Raw genomic sequence first — 15,204 nt, forward strand, 5'->3', positions numbered from 1 at the left:
TTTCATTTGAACATTGCACAATGAAAACCATGATGCTAACCAATATTTTAGGAATTCTGGGAACTGGTGCTATAGATGAGTTTGTATAAGTGTGATTTTTTTAAAAAAATATCTTGTGATTTTTCTTTTCTAGGGTTTAATGGGACCCAGAGGCCCACCTGGAGCATCTGGACCCCCTGTGAGTACAGTCTTCTCTCTCCTACCAACACTGACATCCTTCCAGTAAAATTGCAAATTATCTTCTTTGGGAACTAATAGTATCTCCCTCATTTTCTAGGGTCCTCCTGGTTTCCAAGGCCTTCCTGGTGAGCCTGGTGAACCTGGTCAAACGGTAAGTACAGATCACATACAGACCCTGTTAGCATTAGCAATAGCTCACCAAAGTAGGCTTGTAATGCTTAGGCCCTTTTCTCTTATCCATATGCACTTCTCTAAATGTTTGGATACTCCTGCTTGATCCTGTTACAGAAACAGAACTGAACTCTCAGATTCAAGCTCTCTCTAATTGGAATCAGAAAGTGCAAAGTCAATTAAGCTCTACCTACGCCCCAGCTCAAGTCAGAAAACAGTGGGAAGATGCAAATGAAGACTGATGCTTTAAGTAATTCTCAACCTATTTTTAACAGGGTCCCCAAGGTCCCCGTGGTCCCCCTGGTCCTCCAGGAAAGGCTGGTGAAGACGTAAGTGGTTATTAAATGTTTCTCATCTCTTTTGGGGTGTTGATTCAATTCTAACAACCAGATTATTGTTAAGCTAAGCATTCTATTTGCTGTATTTTTTTACACCGTTAAATAAATAAATCCTTGAAATAATTATCTTATGGTACAAGAGATGCAGTATGCTGGAAATGCACAGAAAATCAGATAACATCCAAACCACTCCAAATACCTTAGTTGACCTCCTGAACACAGGGACAAGAAAACTTAAAAATTAAGAATCTCCCTGTATTTATGGAAAAAAGGGAAGCTTTGCCAATGTATTTTCTTTTTTCTTAATGGCTTGTGTTGCTATTTTATAAAAGAAGCTTTCCTTCTTAGTGCGTCTTTATTGCATTTTTTAGGGTCACCCTGGCAAACCTGGAAGACCTGGTGAGAGGGGTGTTGCTGGCCCTCAGGTGCGTAGTGATCCACTGGATACAGTACTTTAATTGATTCACTAATCCATGAAACCTAACAACCTTTCTGAATTTCACCACATTAACAGTCTAGTAATATTCCTTATATGGATTAATACCATTTCAGGTCTTACCTGAAGGGATACCATATAGTTATGTTTTAATTTTGTTTCCCTACCCCTTTTCCCATTAAAGCTAGTAATGAGTAACAGAAGTGGCATTGTGAGGAGTTAAACAGGAGAAGGTAAGCAGGCACCTTGGCATAGAAAGTTTAAAAAGCTGTACTATCACATGATAATGTATGAAATTTCTGAGATTCAGAACTGGAAAAATCGGGTTGATTACTGTTAGTCTTGAAACAAGTCTGGTCCTGAGAGATTGGGATCTAGGTTCTATTCCTTACTTGAATGATAATGATCCAAATCTGCTTACTAATTTTATTGAAAGACTTATTCATCATCTTTCCTTTTAACTGCACTGTACAATAAGAGAGACAATCTTTCATGTACTGTGTTTTTAGGGTGCTCGTGGTTTCCCTGGAACTCCTGGTCTGCCTGGCTTTAAGGGAATTAGGGTGAGTACATATATACTTTTCCCTGAATATTTAGGACTAACATCACTTCAGCATACTGAAAACCCCTGGAAATCCTCTGAAAGTGAAGATTACATGAACCTCTTTGAAGTTTTTAATATTGCCTGATATGAAAGACTAATTATTTCTGAAAAATCGGAAGATTATATTAGAAAGTAATTTTGTGTGGGAGGAAGATTTTATGTTGTAAGACCAAAAACTTTCATATAGCCATTTGAGAGAAAATATGTATCAATATTTATTTTTCTACTCAATATAGGGACACAACGGTCTGGATGGTCAAAAAGGACAACCTGGTACTCCTGGCAACAAGGTAAGGACAAAATCTGAAAATGTAGGATGCACTTGTAGCCCTTCTTAGCAAAAGGTATGTGAAGGCCCATGCAATCAGTCTTCCGTGTTGCCATTAAACTTTGCCCAGCTGCAGTAATCTAGAAGTCAGTGGATCCATTTAGAAAAAATACATGCACCTTGTTATGAGAAACCATTCCTGGGGCCTTACTCCTGAGCCCTCAATCAAGTTGTAAACAAGCAAGTGCTTTTGGTGAATAAAGGCTGCAGAATTTGGCTCTTGATGATTGACTGTTCAGCAGCACTTCAGACTGACTTTGCTATCTCTACTCTTCTCTGGATTGTAGTCTACATTTGGGTAGGTTTTTTTAAAGCATGCTAAAATGAAAGCATCTTATTTTTCTACAAAAAACTCCATTTTGTGAGACGCATGGTCAGTGTGTCTTGCTAAAAATTTGGAAATAAGCCGTACTTTTCTGAGTTAATGCTATTTGATTGTCACAGGCTTTTCATTTTTATCATCTTCATATTAGTGCACATTTGAACACTAGTCTTAAAAAAAACCCACTTAAAAATATATTCTGAAATATGGTCTAGAAACATCTGTGGTAAGCTCCTTAGTCTTTTAGTTTTTTCTTCTCCCATTCCACCTCAGTGCCTAATATCAGTGTTCTTAAAAAATTCAGTATTGCATAATTGTGTTATAGGGAATCTTGACTGATTCACAGGAGATTTTATTCAAAGATTTCTAATATAACTTCTATATACAGACTTCTAATATATGATATGAAAAACTCAAATACTAATTCTCCATCTTGCTTGTTTCTAAGAGCTTAGCATTACTTGGTTGTAGGGTTTTAAATTGTAACATAGCATTCTTCAATATCACTACAAGTTGTTAATCTTCAGAAAAAGTTTAAATGGCAAAGTCTGTCCACTCATTGGAGATTTAAAGCAGATAAAGCATGTAAGTAAGGAATAGAACTGTTACTAATAAGAGTGCTAGAAAACACCACCATATTAAATGAAGGTTGTTCATGATATAACAGTGCTGAAAGCAGCAATGAAGGCAAAAATTTGCTCTCTTTGCGGAATTTAAGACTAGGTGCATTCAGGTATATTCAGGATACAATTGCTCTAAGACAAACCTTGTCACTGTAGACCAAGCTAGACCTGTTGAGAAGGCTGTTGAGAATATAGTACTGAAGGGAGAAGAGCCATGAATTAACAGCTGTTACTCAAATACTCAGTATTATTGGTCTTAAGTTAAAATATCTGAGGCAGAACCTTATTTTAAGCTATTTGAGAGGACTTTGTCAAGTTATACTAAGGCAAAAGAAAGCATCATTCAGCTTTTGCTCTAGCTACAAAACAGCTGCTGATTGATCTGGATTTGTACTTGACTATTCAGATCCAATCCCTTAAATGTGTACTACAGACTACATGTCAGCATAAAGAAAGGGGGTAAGGAAAGCTGAGCAAGTGACACACCTTTCTCTGGCCCTTCCCTTCTGAAAGGATTCCATCTGGCTGTGTTCCAATATATTCAGGGACAGTTACAGTCTCTGTCCCCTCAGGACTTGATGTGCTATTATTGTATAGTGTGATACAGAAACATGGACTGTGCTGTGTTATAAAATGCTACAGAAGACACAGACAGTGGGATCCAGTAGCTCAAAATCTCTCAGACAGTGTTAAACTATCTGTCCAAAGTCTCCTGTGAGTAACTCAATCCTCCAAACTTTCTTCTTCATAGGGAGAGCCTGGTGCCCCTGGTGAAAATGGTACCCCAGGACAACCTGTAAGTATTCACTGCTGGTGTGGGAAGTTATAATCTGATAGATTTAGTTCAGCAAGCATTTTCTTTAATATTTGTCATTATTGACACTCCAGATACATAGATACTGTAATGTAATAGTAATATTACTTATCACAGGAAAAAAAAATCTCAATATATCTATGTTCAATGAAAATATATAAATGAGTTAATTTAATTTTTCTTTCAAGGGTGCTCGTGGTCTCCCTGGTGAGAGAGGAAGAGTAGGTGCCCCTGGACCAGCTGTAAGTGGCTTCCCATCTGTCTGTCAGCATGAATCAGCCATTTACTGTGAACTCCTCTGATATTTAATTCTCTTTTCAAACTGTTTATCGTGTTCTTTCCTCACAGGGTGCTCGTGGAAGTGATGGTAGCGCTGGCCCCACTGGACCTGCTGTAAGTTTCAGACTTGCTTTTTGACAGCCTGGTTCCATTAGGCTTTGTGCTTCTCTTCCTGTTTTTAGAGGATTTATTTTGAGAAGTTGATTGTGTAGATGTTTTTAACATAGTTCTTTGTTGCTTATCAGACCATCACAGAGAGAATTAGTGAAACATAAACCTTTTGTAGTCAATATCATGAGAGCCTCAGGATTTATATTAAACACATCTATATCAAAGAAACAAAATATTCTCTTGTTTGCACTGGTGATTTCATGAGAAGGTTTTCCAGCACGTCTCACTGGGAAATACCCAGTGCACAGAATTCTCATTCTCAACAGTCTTAACAGAATAATTCTCATCCAAAAGCTAAAGAGACTTTCTGCTTTTTAACAGATACATACCATGCACATGTTACAGATGGCTATAATGATATACATTCTGTAAATTATATATGCACAACAGGACATAGCTTTGCACCTGCAGCATTGTCCTGTCAGCCTAACAGGCCTAACTGTTTTAATTCACCACTGATACCTGAGTTGTGAGCTCATATGAAAGGCCAGCAAGATCCAACTCTCCTGATCTGACTGGTAAACTGTAACTATTCTAATAGGAGCTAATCCAATACAGATTTGTCTGATAAAAGGAGTTAACATTGCCATAACTTACCCCTGACTTCAGTAAACCTCATTTATATCAGCCACATAAATATGAGTACAAGCATATAGTTTTGAAATTGTAAAACAAATCTGGAATATACCAGAACAATAGTAATAACAGTTAATAGTTGGGTTTTTTAGTTCCTACTTAAAAAAATTGAGTCTGTGATGAAGCTGTACTTGGTTCTATTTTGCCACAGTTGATTTTAATACCCCTTGTCACCTCAAACACCTATTGTGCTTTAACAGAGTAGAATGTGAGCATGGCTGAGAATTTCTCTGAAGTTCTCCCATGTGGAGTATTCAAAAAAATATGTGATTGGGTAGTTAAATTGCAGGCAAATAAAAATCTTACAGCTAACATCTGATGTAGTAGAATCAAAGCATTTTAGCTGAAGACATTTTGAATGAAGGCCGTTGAGTTGCTATAGGAAAAATGTTCTGAAGCTGCCAATTGCATAGGTTGATATTCACAATAGGTACAGTGCTGCCTTGTGTCCCTGTGTCTGTCCCAGGCTGAAGTTATTTTTCATGTACTTAGGTTATGATACCTTACATATTCTGCAAAGCAGTTATTAACACTCATTTTTTAAAACCAAAACAGAAATAATGTTTTGTCCTTCTTTCCACTTGAAACTAAAAAGTATAAAAAGTCATTGCAGTGAAAATTCTGGAGGTTTATTCTTTCAAACAAATCCTCAAGGACATTTAGTCATTTTTTCTCACTTATGCAAAACCAGTGACAATTCCAGGTCTATAAGGGGGTCTAATAGCCCCCTTATAGCACAGTAGGTTGTAGAATGTCTGAAGCCAATTCCTCTTTGTCATACCAGCTGATATGATTTATTACCATGGATTTATGAGGAAGTTTTGCTATAAATATTTCTAATTGAAAGATGTTACCTCACAAAAGAAATAGATGTTGATTCCCAATATCAATTATTGAGTTGGGTTTTTAATTAATAATTGAAGGAATACTATCCCTTTTTATTTATATGCATTAAAAATTAAGGCCATGAATCCATCAATGTATCTTCTCTTGTAATGTCTGGTACATTGGAACTTTGTCCCAATGTAATTATAAATCTCACAGCAATAGGTAAACATAGTAGAATCAGTCATCTTGCCTTGCAGATGCCTGCCTCTGCTCATCCTCTGTTCTTTCTCAGGTGTTTGGCCTCAAGGCAAGGTTTTACTAATTCTTGCTTAATTTGCACTGCAAATGTTGCTTAAGCATTGACCTGGCTCTTAACTGTTTGTAGCAATCAAATCTGTCAGTTTGGAACTGCAAAAGGCAACTAATATGCTGAGGTGGTAATGTGTGGAATAACTAAATGTGTGTTTTTTCAATCTGTTTACTTCAGCAAGCAAGATGTTTCTGTTGTCACTGAATACCTTTACACATCTGTTTCCCTTTCACTTCCCAGGGCCCTATTGGTGCTGCTGGTCCTCCAGGCTTCCCAGGTGCTCCTGGTGCTAAGGTAGGAACATCTGCTTCAACTGGTACATTTGATAGTGAAGAGGAAATGCACTAACCAGAGTTTCTAGGCAGCAAAAAAATCCCCACCCTCTATGAACTGAGACTGCTTTCTTATTAGTTACTCCAGGGTTTCATCCTCATCCTGATCTGTATTTGGAGAACATCAGATATGAATGCAATTTAAAATACAGCTTTGACTTCACAACTGGTGATTGAAGGTTCAGGTTCAGGAGGACACATAACCCTTTTACTGCTTCTTGTGTGGTGCACTTATATACACTTTCCAAGGGTGACATGAATCATAATAAATATGCTTTACAGAAATAGTGGAGGATGAAGAAGCTGCATTTGAGTATTGGGCTGCTTCCAGTCTAAGTCCCTGAAATTACAATGTAGAAATTGCATTAAAATTTTTCAGGTTTAGGGCAGTACCATTTTGCTCTTGTGAACTATAATTTAAATTATTTACTTTTAAGAGCCTTAATATTTTGAGTGTCCAAGGAAAGAGTGTTGCATGGATTTAATTTTCAAATTTTGCTGGCTATTTGGAACAAAATCCATGTCATTCTGTGTATCAGACAGAACTTAATGCACTTTTTGAAGGAAAAACAAGTATTGTTTTCTATACCCTTGAATTTTTACTGCAGGGAAGATGAGAAAAAAATTGAGATCCCATTCTAGTGATTGTTTTTAAAAGGCAAGACTTTTGAAAGCCATTAAGTCTTCTCTAATGCAAATGTAAGCGTGGTTATAGCATGTCGTTTCAAGAGAAGACTGTCTACATATCCAGGGTGAACTCTGGCTGAACTGTTAAGGAGAACTTGTCATTATATTCAGCTTCTTGTACTCAATTTAGGGAATACAACCTTCTGAAAATAAAAGCAAAAAACCTGATCTGGCATAATTTTGCATTTTGCATCTGTGCAAATGGAATCAGAAAATACAAAATAATGGCCAATTAGATCTCATGTGCTGTGGCACCTCAGGCCATTTCTGGAGGCACATGGATGCAAATGAGACTGGAATTCTAATTCTGATTTTTTTGGTCAACCTTCTGGGTAAGCATCTGTTTTTCCTGTCTTAGCCATTACCTTAAATGGAGCCTAGCTAGACATCCCAACCTGAGTGCCTTTAAAAGCCATTAAATGCTCTCAGCTGCTTGTTTTCCCAGCCTCTGAAGTGGGAATACACAAATCTGATTATCAGTTCCAGGCTGATACAGGATTGCTTCACTCTTGCCACAGGACTGTGTACACTGATAGAGGATTCTGTCCTTCTCTCCAACAGGGTGAAATTGGACCTGCTGGTAATGTTGGTCCTAGTGGTCCTGCTGGCCCAAGAGGAGAGATTGGACTTCCTGGTTCTAGTGGTCCTGTTGGCCCTCCAGTGAGTAACTTGCCAGATTTTATGTATTGTCAGATGTGTGCACTTTAGATTCTGAACTAACCAGTATTGTTATCTTTTTTAACAGGGCAACCCTGGTGCTAATGGTCTTCCAGGAGCTAAAGGTGCAGCTGTAAGTACAACTACACTGACACATGTTTGCTCTAAAAAAAACCCAATTCAGTTAATTCAGCAGAAAAGACAATGGGTTCACAATACCTTTTTCCCCCTCTGTTGGACAGGGACTTCCTGGTGTTGCTGGTGCTCCTGGTCTGCCTGGTCCCCGTGGTATTCTTGGTCCTCCTGGCCCTGCTGGTCCTAGTGGTGCTAGAGGACTTGTTGTAAGTGACCTCTGATATTGCATGTATCTGAAGACCAGACGCAGTGTCCACAGTTGTAAAAGATCTCCTCTGGATATGTTTTTGTTATAGTGCAGACGTTTTTTTCTTGATGCACTATAATTGAACATTGTAGTTAATTTCTGTGTCTCATTACTTGCTTTAGATGCTGAGACTGAAAAGGTTCACTTTGGAGTGAACCGAGGAGTAGCTGGACTCAATGATCCTTGTGGGTCCCTTCCAATGCAGAATGTTATGTGACTGTGAAGCTCTGCCTATGTTGATAGCATTGAGATGTGGCAGCAGTCTCACAACTAGGCCCTCAGTGGGTATCCTCAGTAGAGGAACTAGCCCTAAATATATCATTCAGTACTGTCATTTCTAAGCATCTTTAAAATCTTTGGGTTTGTGCCTTTTAGGTCAAAAACACAGTCATGCTCATTGACCATTTTCACAATAGAGGGAGGCATGCCATAAGATGATAAAAGAATTTTTTGATTCATGAGTAAGCTGTCCAGATAGAAGAGATTTTTTGGAATGATGCCTAATTCTGTCATCTCTTTTTGTTTTGGGCTCTAGGGTGAACCAGGCCCTGCTGGTGCCAAGGGAGAAAGTGGTATGAAGGGTGAGCCTGTAAGTATGGCAAAATGTGAAGGCTTTTTCAATCAAAAGCCTGGTAATATCTGCAACATGGCATCTGATATCTTCTTTTTCCCTGTTTGTCCAAAATAGGGTGCTGCTGGACCTGCTGGCCCTCCTGGCCCTAGTGGTGAGGAAGGCAAGAGAGGCAGCCCTGGTGAACCTGGCTCTGCTGGTCCCCCAGGCCCTGCTGGTCTGAGAGTAGGTTTTCTTTTCATGTTCCAGACATAGAAGCAAAAAAGGAAAGTGGAAATCAATCTAGAGTCCCACAGGCAAATTTAAAAATTATGAGTAATTAAATTTACATTAATGCTGCTAAACAGTGATAATTTTAAATTCTGAGCCTTTTAATTAGTTGGGACCAAACCTATTTTTGTTTTGCATTAATGCTTATGTACTGTCTTATCCCTCAAGTATTTAGAGATTGCTTTGATTTATCCACTGTGTAATATTCAGTGATTTATCTTTTGATTACTCTTAAACATTCATGATGGGATTTGACTGCTTAGAACAGATAATGGGCTCACACATAATGGGGGGAAAAGCTTTCAATTCAGTGTCTTCAAGGATGCCTAGTAAACTTTTCACTGGGTGAGAAAGCCACCCCATGGACTTCACGGGGCATGTAGCTTTGTGAAGGAAAAGATTTCACAGGAAAATAATAAGGAAAAAGGCAATGCTTCCCCCAGGGTTTTTTTTTGTTGGTTTGTTTTTTTGGTTTTTTTTTTGAACAGAGATAAAGAACTCAGAGTCAGTAACTCTCTGCAGGGAATGTGGAATTGTGTAGGGCAGGTTGTGGCTAGCTGCTGGCTAGAGACACTACAAGTTACAATGAGCACTGAGAATGATACAAACATTAGCATTTAAAGAAATTTGCAGGATGAGAGAGAGATTTCTTTCACAATACCTGTTTACACCAAGGTGTGTGCTTAAAGCTGCACTTACCTCAAATTCAGCAGACCTGCTTGGAAGGCTGAAATCTAGTAGGCACTATACACCTCACAGGAACAGATTTATTTCTTTCCCTTTCTTGATTTGTTTTGTGTCGACTTGCAGGGTGTACCTGGATCTCGTGGGCTCCCTGGAGCTGATGGCAGAGCTGGTGTAATGGTAAGACTTTTATCTGGGCCACTACTTCTGAACCACCTTTTTATAGACAGATGTGTAATACATTTTGCTACCTCTGCCTAATTTTATTTATTTCTTTTGGTAGGGACCTGCTGGTAACCGTGGTGCTAGTGGTCCTGTTGGTGCTAAGGGTCCTAATGGTGATGCTGGCCGTCCTGGTGAGCCTGGTCTTATGGGTCCAAGAGTAAGTTCGAGCTCTGTGGATTAAGTTTGAATTTATAGAAAGAAAGATACAGAAAGAAAATTACTTACAATTAACGGACAAAATTATTTGGAAATCCAACTGCAAAAATTCAGCATGTGTTAACCACAGGGCATTTCCACCACTCAACTGAAAAAACCCCATTAGAAATTATTAAGAAGCATCAAAATGTTTATTGAAATTAGTTACTTTTGTTGAGGTAGTATTTGATCACCTTGGGATGGAGCACTGTCCTTTTGTACAGGATACTGCACTAACTTCTGTAAGGGATTTCCACTTGTGATTACACAGTGTGATCATTGTGATCAAAATTGAGGTGTGTTTTCTCTTTAATGATCTCAAAGGAGAGCAGACCCTACTGAAATGATAAGAAATGGCCAATGTCAATTATTTCCTTTTTAAATTTGCAAATTATTTCACTGAAAACAGCCATTCACTTTTAGTGGTGTTGGCTGCAGCCAGATTATGTTCATCTCATTTAATTTATACTCCTTATTCTTTCTCTTCCTACCCTACCCTGTGAAGTGAAAGTTTGCAATGCACATATGAGTATTAGGCATCTGCAAATATTGAAACACACTATCCTCCATAGCAGAGCCTAAATTAGTTTCTCTGAGTAAAAGAGGTTCTTCCCTATACTGATTTTCAACTGGCATGGGAGCACACACCACCAAATTAACAGTCAGTGTGCTTCAGGTGGAAATGTGATAGCTCCTACAGTCCTTTTAAACAGTGTACCTTGGTAACTTGGCACTTCTGTGTGTGTGCATGCATGCATGTAGTAAAAATAGTGGTTATGTGTTTGGTTAGTAGGTTTCCTTCTAAAAACATGAAACTTTTCCTTTCTCAGGGTCTCCCAGGTCAGCCTGGAAGCCCGGGTCCTGCTGGCAAGGAAGGTCCTGTTGTAAGTGTCTTTCTTTTTATTCTGTTCCTCCCCCACATGGGAAAGAATGAGGTATAACTTTAAAAAGCAGGCATCTCAGCAAGGAGCTCTAACGCAACTGTATAAAAACAGCAAGATTTTCTATTGTATTACTTAGAAGATCAGTGTGCAGCTTTCCATTTGTTTCTGTGGGTCTCAGATCAGGCCTATGTCCTGAAAGGGGAAGAAGAAATACAGGGATCTACAAAAAGGAGAGAAAGGGAAGGATGCATGAGCATGCAGTGTATCAACAATGGTGAAAAGTTAAATTAAAATTTGCATCCTGTCAGTACATATTTCTCTTAAAGCTGAACTCTAATTAAATTACCTCATCCATTTAATAGTATGATTTCTTTTTCTAGGGTTTCCCTGGAGCAGATGGTAGAGTTGGGCCAATTGGTCCAGCTGGTAATAGAGGTGAGCCTGGCAACATTGGATTCCCTGGACCAAAAGGTCCCACTGTAAGTACAGTACAGAAACTTTCTATTACTATGAAAGTACTTCTGGCCTAATCTGTAGGGTCTCAACTCTATCATTAATCCAACACATCTCCCTGTATCCTCCTGTTCTGCTCATGAGATGGCATCTGCTTACATTTAAGAGTTCTGTTTCAAATTATTTTCCAGTTATCTAAAATATGATTGAAGAAATGAAAAAGCAGTTTAATTAGCTTGAGGATATTTTGACATCAAAGTGATTGGAATAATATATGTCTATTTTATGATTCCAGCATGTCCATTTTATAATTTCTGTATATTCACATCTGTAAAAGTTCTGTCAAGTTTGGCCATTCAACCAGTTCCAGGGTACTGTTATTTATGGAACACTATCCAAAGCTCACTCTACTTAGAAGAAAAGCTACCAGTGACTTCAGTGGAGCTCTTTACATGTCTCACAGAAGCCACAGAAAACAATCATGACCTGTACTTGGGTGTTGCTGTACATACACACACATGCAAACATACAGTGTATTGCATAGGATACTATGTGGAGTGCCATGAATTACGATCTCAAAACACAAAGGCATTGAGTTTAGAAAATAAAATACATATATTTTAATCTAAGTGATCCAAAAAGACTGATGGAGCTTGTGTGTGTTTTAATTTGGGTTAAAGAAACATTACAGTAAATCTTTTGGCAGTGAGAGTTATAAGTCTCTGATTAGTAATTTAAACTGAATCTAATACGAAGTGTTGGTTAACTTTTATCTTTTTTTTTTCAACTTCAGGGTGAACCTGGCAAACCTGGTGAAAAAGGAAATGTTGGTCTTGCTGGCCCACGGGTATGTGGATATATTATATTTATCACCTTCCAGAGAGAAAAAAAAAGTAGATTTTCCAAACCTCTGTAATAAGATAGCATTGGCTTCTGCAAGTATGAATAGGTGATGAAATTAGAAAAGCCCTTGGGAATGCATTTTTTTTAGCCTCATGTCAGTGTGGGCTATTACTTTAATGGATAAATGAAAACTCCCCTTCTTGGGTATTAGTTGGGTAATTAATAATGGGATTTTATCCTACAAAGAGGAAAAAATAACACTCCCTGTCCTTAATTCTTAGAGCACAGCGTATGGTTTCTAATTAATCCTGTAAATTTTGAAATTTTTACTAATAGTTGAAACTTACTACTTCTTCCCTTCAAGGGACCCAAACAACAGTCTGCTGTGGGAAAAATGCTATCAGCACAGTTTCTATATTCTGTAATTCAAAAATAAGTTTTCTTAAGCATGAAAGTGCTGCAATAACTAAAACAATAATGAGAATTTAAAATTTTAAGCATTTTTAGTGCTTCTGACTATGAAGTTCTTGCAAGTAAATGGTTAAGTTCAAAATACACAGTCAGAGACTTTTGGTTTGGGCACATAATCATTTGGAGATATTAGTCATATTAAATCAAAACTTTGATAACAGCTTTCTACTTGAACCTATATAGGGTGCTCCTGGTCCAGAGGGAAACAACGGTGCTCAAGGTCCTCCTGGAGTCACTGTAAGTAACAACCTCCACACAAATCCAATTTGTGATTTACTTTTCATTAATGGGACTTCCCATTTTAAAATCCACTTCCCTGTATTCCTTCTTCCAAGTTAATCACTTGCTTTTCATTCCATCCAGGGCAACCAAGGTGGAAAGGGTGAAACAGGTCCTGCTGGCCCTCCTGGCTTCCAGGTAGGTAACTATGCTCTGTTCAATCTTATCTATGGTTCCCAAAGTGTGAAGAGCACCTGCCTTAACTATATTTTTATGCTTGTTTCTTTGCACTCAGGGTCTGCCAGGTCCCTCGGGTCCTGCTGGAGAAGCTGGTAAACCAGGCGAGAGGGTGAGTGACAGACACAGCATTCCATGGATGGGGCAGGCATTGCAGGAGGGCTGTGTTTGCAATGGCACACGTGGTGAAGCAAGAGACTGTTGAATCTGTTTGCCAAAACAAAGCAATCAGGGTAACATGCAAACTTTAATAGTCCCTTCTGCATCATAGTTCCTTTTTTAAAGTTTTGGTATGAAACAGAGCAAAGATAGTCCTTTGCTTTTTGGGCCTTAAACAGTAATAAAATATAAATCTTCCCCCAGAAGAGACAGTTCATGAAAAATATTTTACTTCACATTTCGTTCAAAATCTTTAAGGTTCAATCTAATCTGCACTACTCCAGTTATGTTTTTGCATCTCATCTGATTTCAGGGAATGTACAATGACCTCTAACTGAGGTGTTTCAGTTGTAGTTCATGCTCTAGCTGCAGCACAGTTAGTGTGAGATGTAGTCTGCACATTGTGCATCCTTTGTGTCATAATCAGCTTTAACATTTATAGTTACATCTGTGTCCCTGTAAAAGAGTTTACATTGCATATACCCGAAAAAAGAGCTTGTAATTTAATAACTAACATTTCAGATGAAAAAAATATTATCTGATGTGTACCTTGAGACACTGTGCAGCTGGAAGGGCTTATTTCCATGTATGTAATAGACTGAAAATTTGTCTGAAACTTTTCAATATGTTGCAGCAATTTGAGAATTTCCATTTGTTGCTAAGAAACCAAGTAAAATTTAAGCAAGTAAAATAAACTTTACCACTATATCTACTCTCTTCTAGGGTCTTCACGGTGAATTTGGTGTCCCTGGTCCTGCTGGCCCAAGAGTGAGTAACTCATTTAAAATCTAATGCAGTCTTAACAATGGGTTCAGTGATAATAGTAACTATACATATTTGCATGTTCCTCAAGGCAAAAAGCTCTTCTCTGTCACAGAACAGTATATTGCAGCAGACACCCAAGAATGAAGGATAATATTTTCAGGTCTTTGCAGGTGTCAGGGTATTTCCATTAGGGTTAACACAGTTGCCACAGTGTTAGTAAACTTCTATATAAAAAGTATTAATATTACCCAAAGAGTGATATCCTGTATTGACCTTACAATGAGACTGTGGATGACAAAGGGCTGATCCTGCAGTGTTATACTGAGGTCTGATGAGTATGAGAGTTTTCATCTGCAGTGCCTGTGCACAGACCTTCTTAGCTGAACTTAGCTTTTAGTTTTATTATTCCTTGCTAGGCATCTCCTCCATCCCTAGTACTTTGAATAAATAGTGGCCTGAATTCAGAAACTTGAGTAGTCATTAGAAGGTATTGCCTGCCACTTCCCTTTAATTCTAAACTGTCAATGAACATCCTCAAAGAGCTTTATGTGGATGCCTTCCTGCAGGGCAGGAAGATCCCATTTATGTAGAGCAAGGAGTCATTTATAAAGGACTCAGTTAAGTATTTGCTTTCCAAATCCACCTCTAAAGATATTGATATTCAACCTACTTCTGTTGCTTCTTATTTTCTTCTGACTTCCAGATTAAATGTAACCAGTGACAAATATTCCCATTCACTCTTACAAGTTATTTCAATCAATTTAAACAGCACTTTTGCTCCCTATGTTTGAGTGCACTGAGTCTGTATCAAAAACCATGTCTGCTCTAAACTCTCATTTTGCCAATGCATCCAAGCCAAGTTCCCTTTGTCACAGTAGTAGCAGCAGTTATTTACCTCTAGTCTAGCTTGCCATAAGCATCACATATCCAGCCCTCAGTGTATTTCATCCAGTATGCTGATGCTTTATACACAAAACTAACACTTCCTAAAAGAAGTACCCCACTGTCTGTGCTAGATCACATTTTCCTTTTACATCTCTGTGTCATATTGTTGGCTATCACCTTTTCCTTTCAGTCATTTCCACCACTGAAACCTCCATTTACAGCAGAACTCCCAGTTTTGGTGCCTA

General features: G+C 38.3%; 1 protein-coding gene across 1 annotated transcript in view; it reads left to right on the top strand.

Annotated features, from left to right (window-relative positions):
• COL1A2 (collagen type I alpha 2 chain) overlaps positions 1–15,204 on the top strand; it is a 39,109-nt gene that overhangs the window by 9,192 nt on the left and 14,713 nt on the right. Inside the window, exons 7-30 of the mRNA XM_062494995.1 lie at positions 134–178; positions 278–331; positions 627–680; positions 1,061–1,114; positions 1,635–1,688; positions 1,966–2,019; positions 3,754–3,798; positions 4,005–4,058; positions 4,165–4,209; positions 6,281–6,334; positions 7,621–7,719; positions 7,805–7,849; positions 7,959–8,057; positions 8,634–8,687; positions 8,787–8,894; positions 9,750–9,803; positions 9,907–10,005; positions 10,874–10,927; positions 11,308–11,406; positions 12,174–12,227; positions 12,878–12,931; positions 13,058–13,111; positions 13,209–13,262; positions 14,033–14,077. Coding sequence (XP_062350979.1) covers positions 134–178; positions 278–331; positions 627–680; positions 1,061–1,114; positions 1,635–1,688; positions 1,966–2,019; positions 3,754–3,798; positions 4,005–4,058; positions 4,165–4,209; positions 6,281–6,334; positions 7,621–7,719; positions 7,805–7,849; positions 7,959–8,057; positions 8,634–8,687; positions 8,787–8,894; positions 9,750–9,803; positions 9,907–10,005; positions 10,874–10,927; positions 11,308–11,406; positions 12,174–12,227; positions 12,878–12,931; positions 13,058–13,111; positions 13,209–13,262; positions 14,033–14,077 — 1,485 coding nt within the window. The remainder of the gene's footprint in view (positions 1–133; positions 179–277; positions 332–626; positions 681–1,060; positions 1,115–1,634; positions 1,689–1,965; positions 2,020–3,753; positions 3,799–4,004; positions 4,059–4,164; positions 4,210–6,280; positions 6,335–7,620; positions 7,720–7,804; positions 7,850–7,958; positions 8,058–8,633; positions 8,688–8,786; positions 8,895–9,749; positions 9,804–9,906; positions 10,006–10,873; positions 10,928–11,307; positions 11,407–12,173; positions 12,228–12,877; positions 12,932–13,057; positions 13,112–13,208; positions 13,263–14,032; positions 14,078–15,204) is intronic.

Source organism: Cinclus cinclus, chromosome 1 (assembly GCF_963662255.1).
Source record: "Cinclus cinclus chromosome 1, bCinCin1.1, whole genome shotgun sequence".
Classification (NCBI taxonomy): Eukaryota; Metazoa; Chordata; class Aves; order Passeriformes; family Cinclidae; genus Cinclus; species Cinclus cinclus.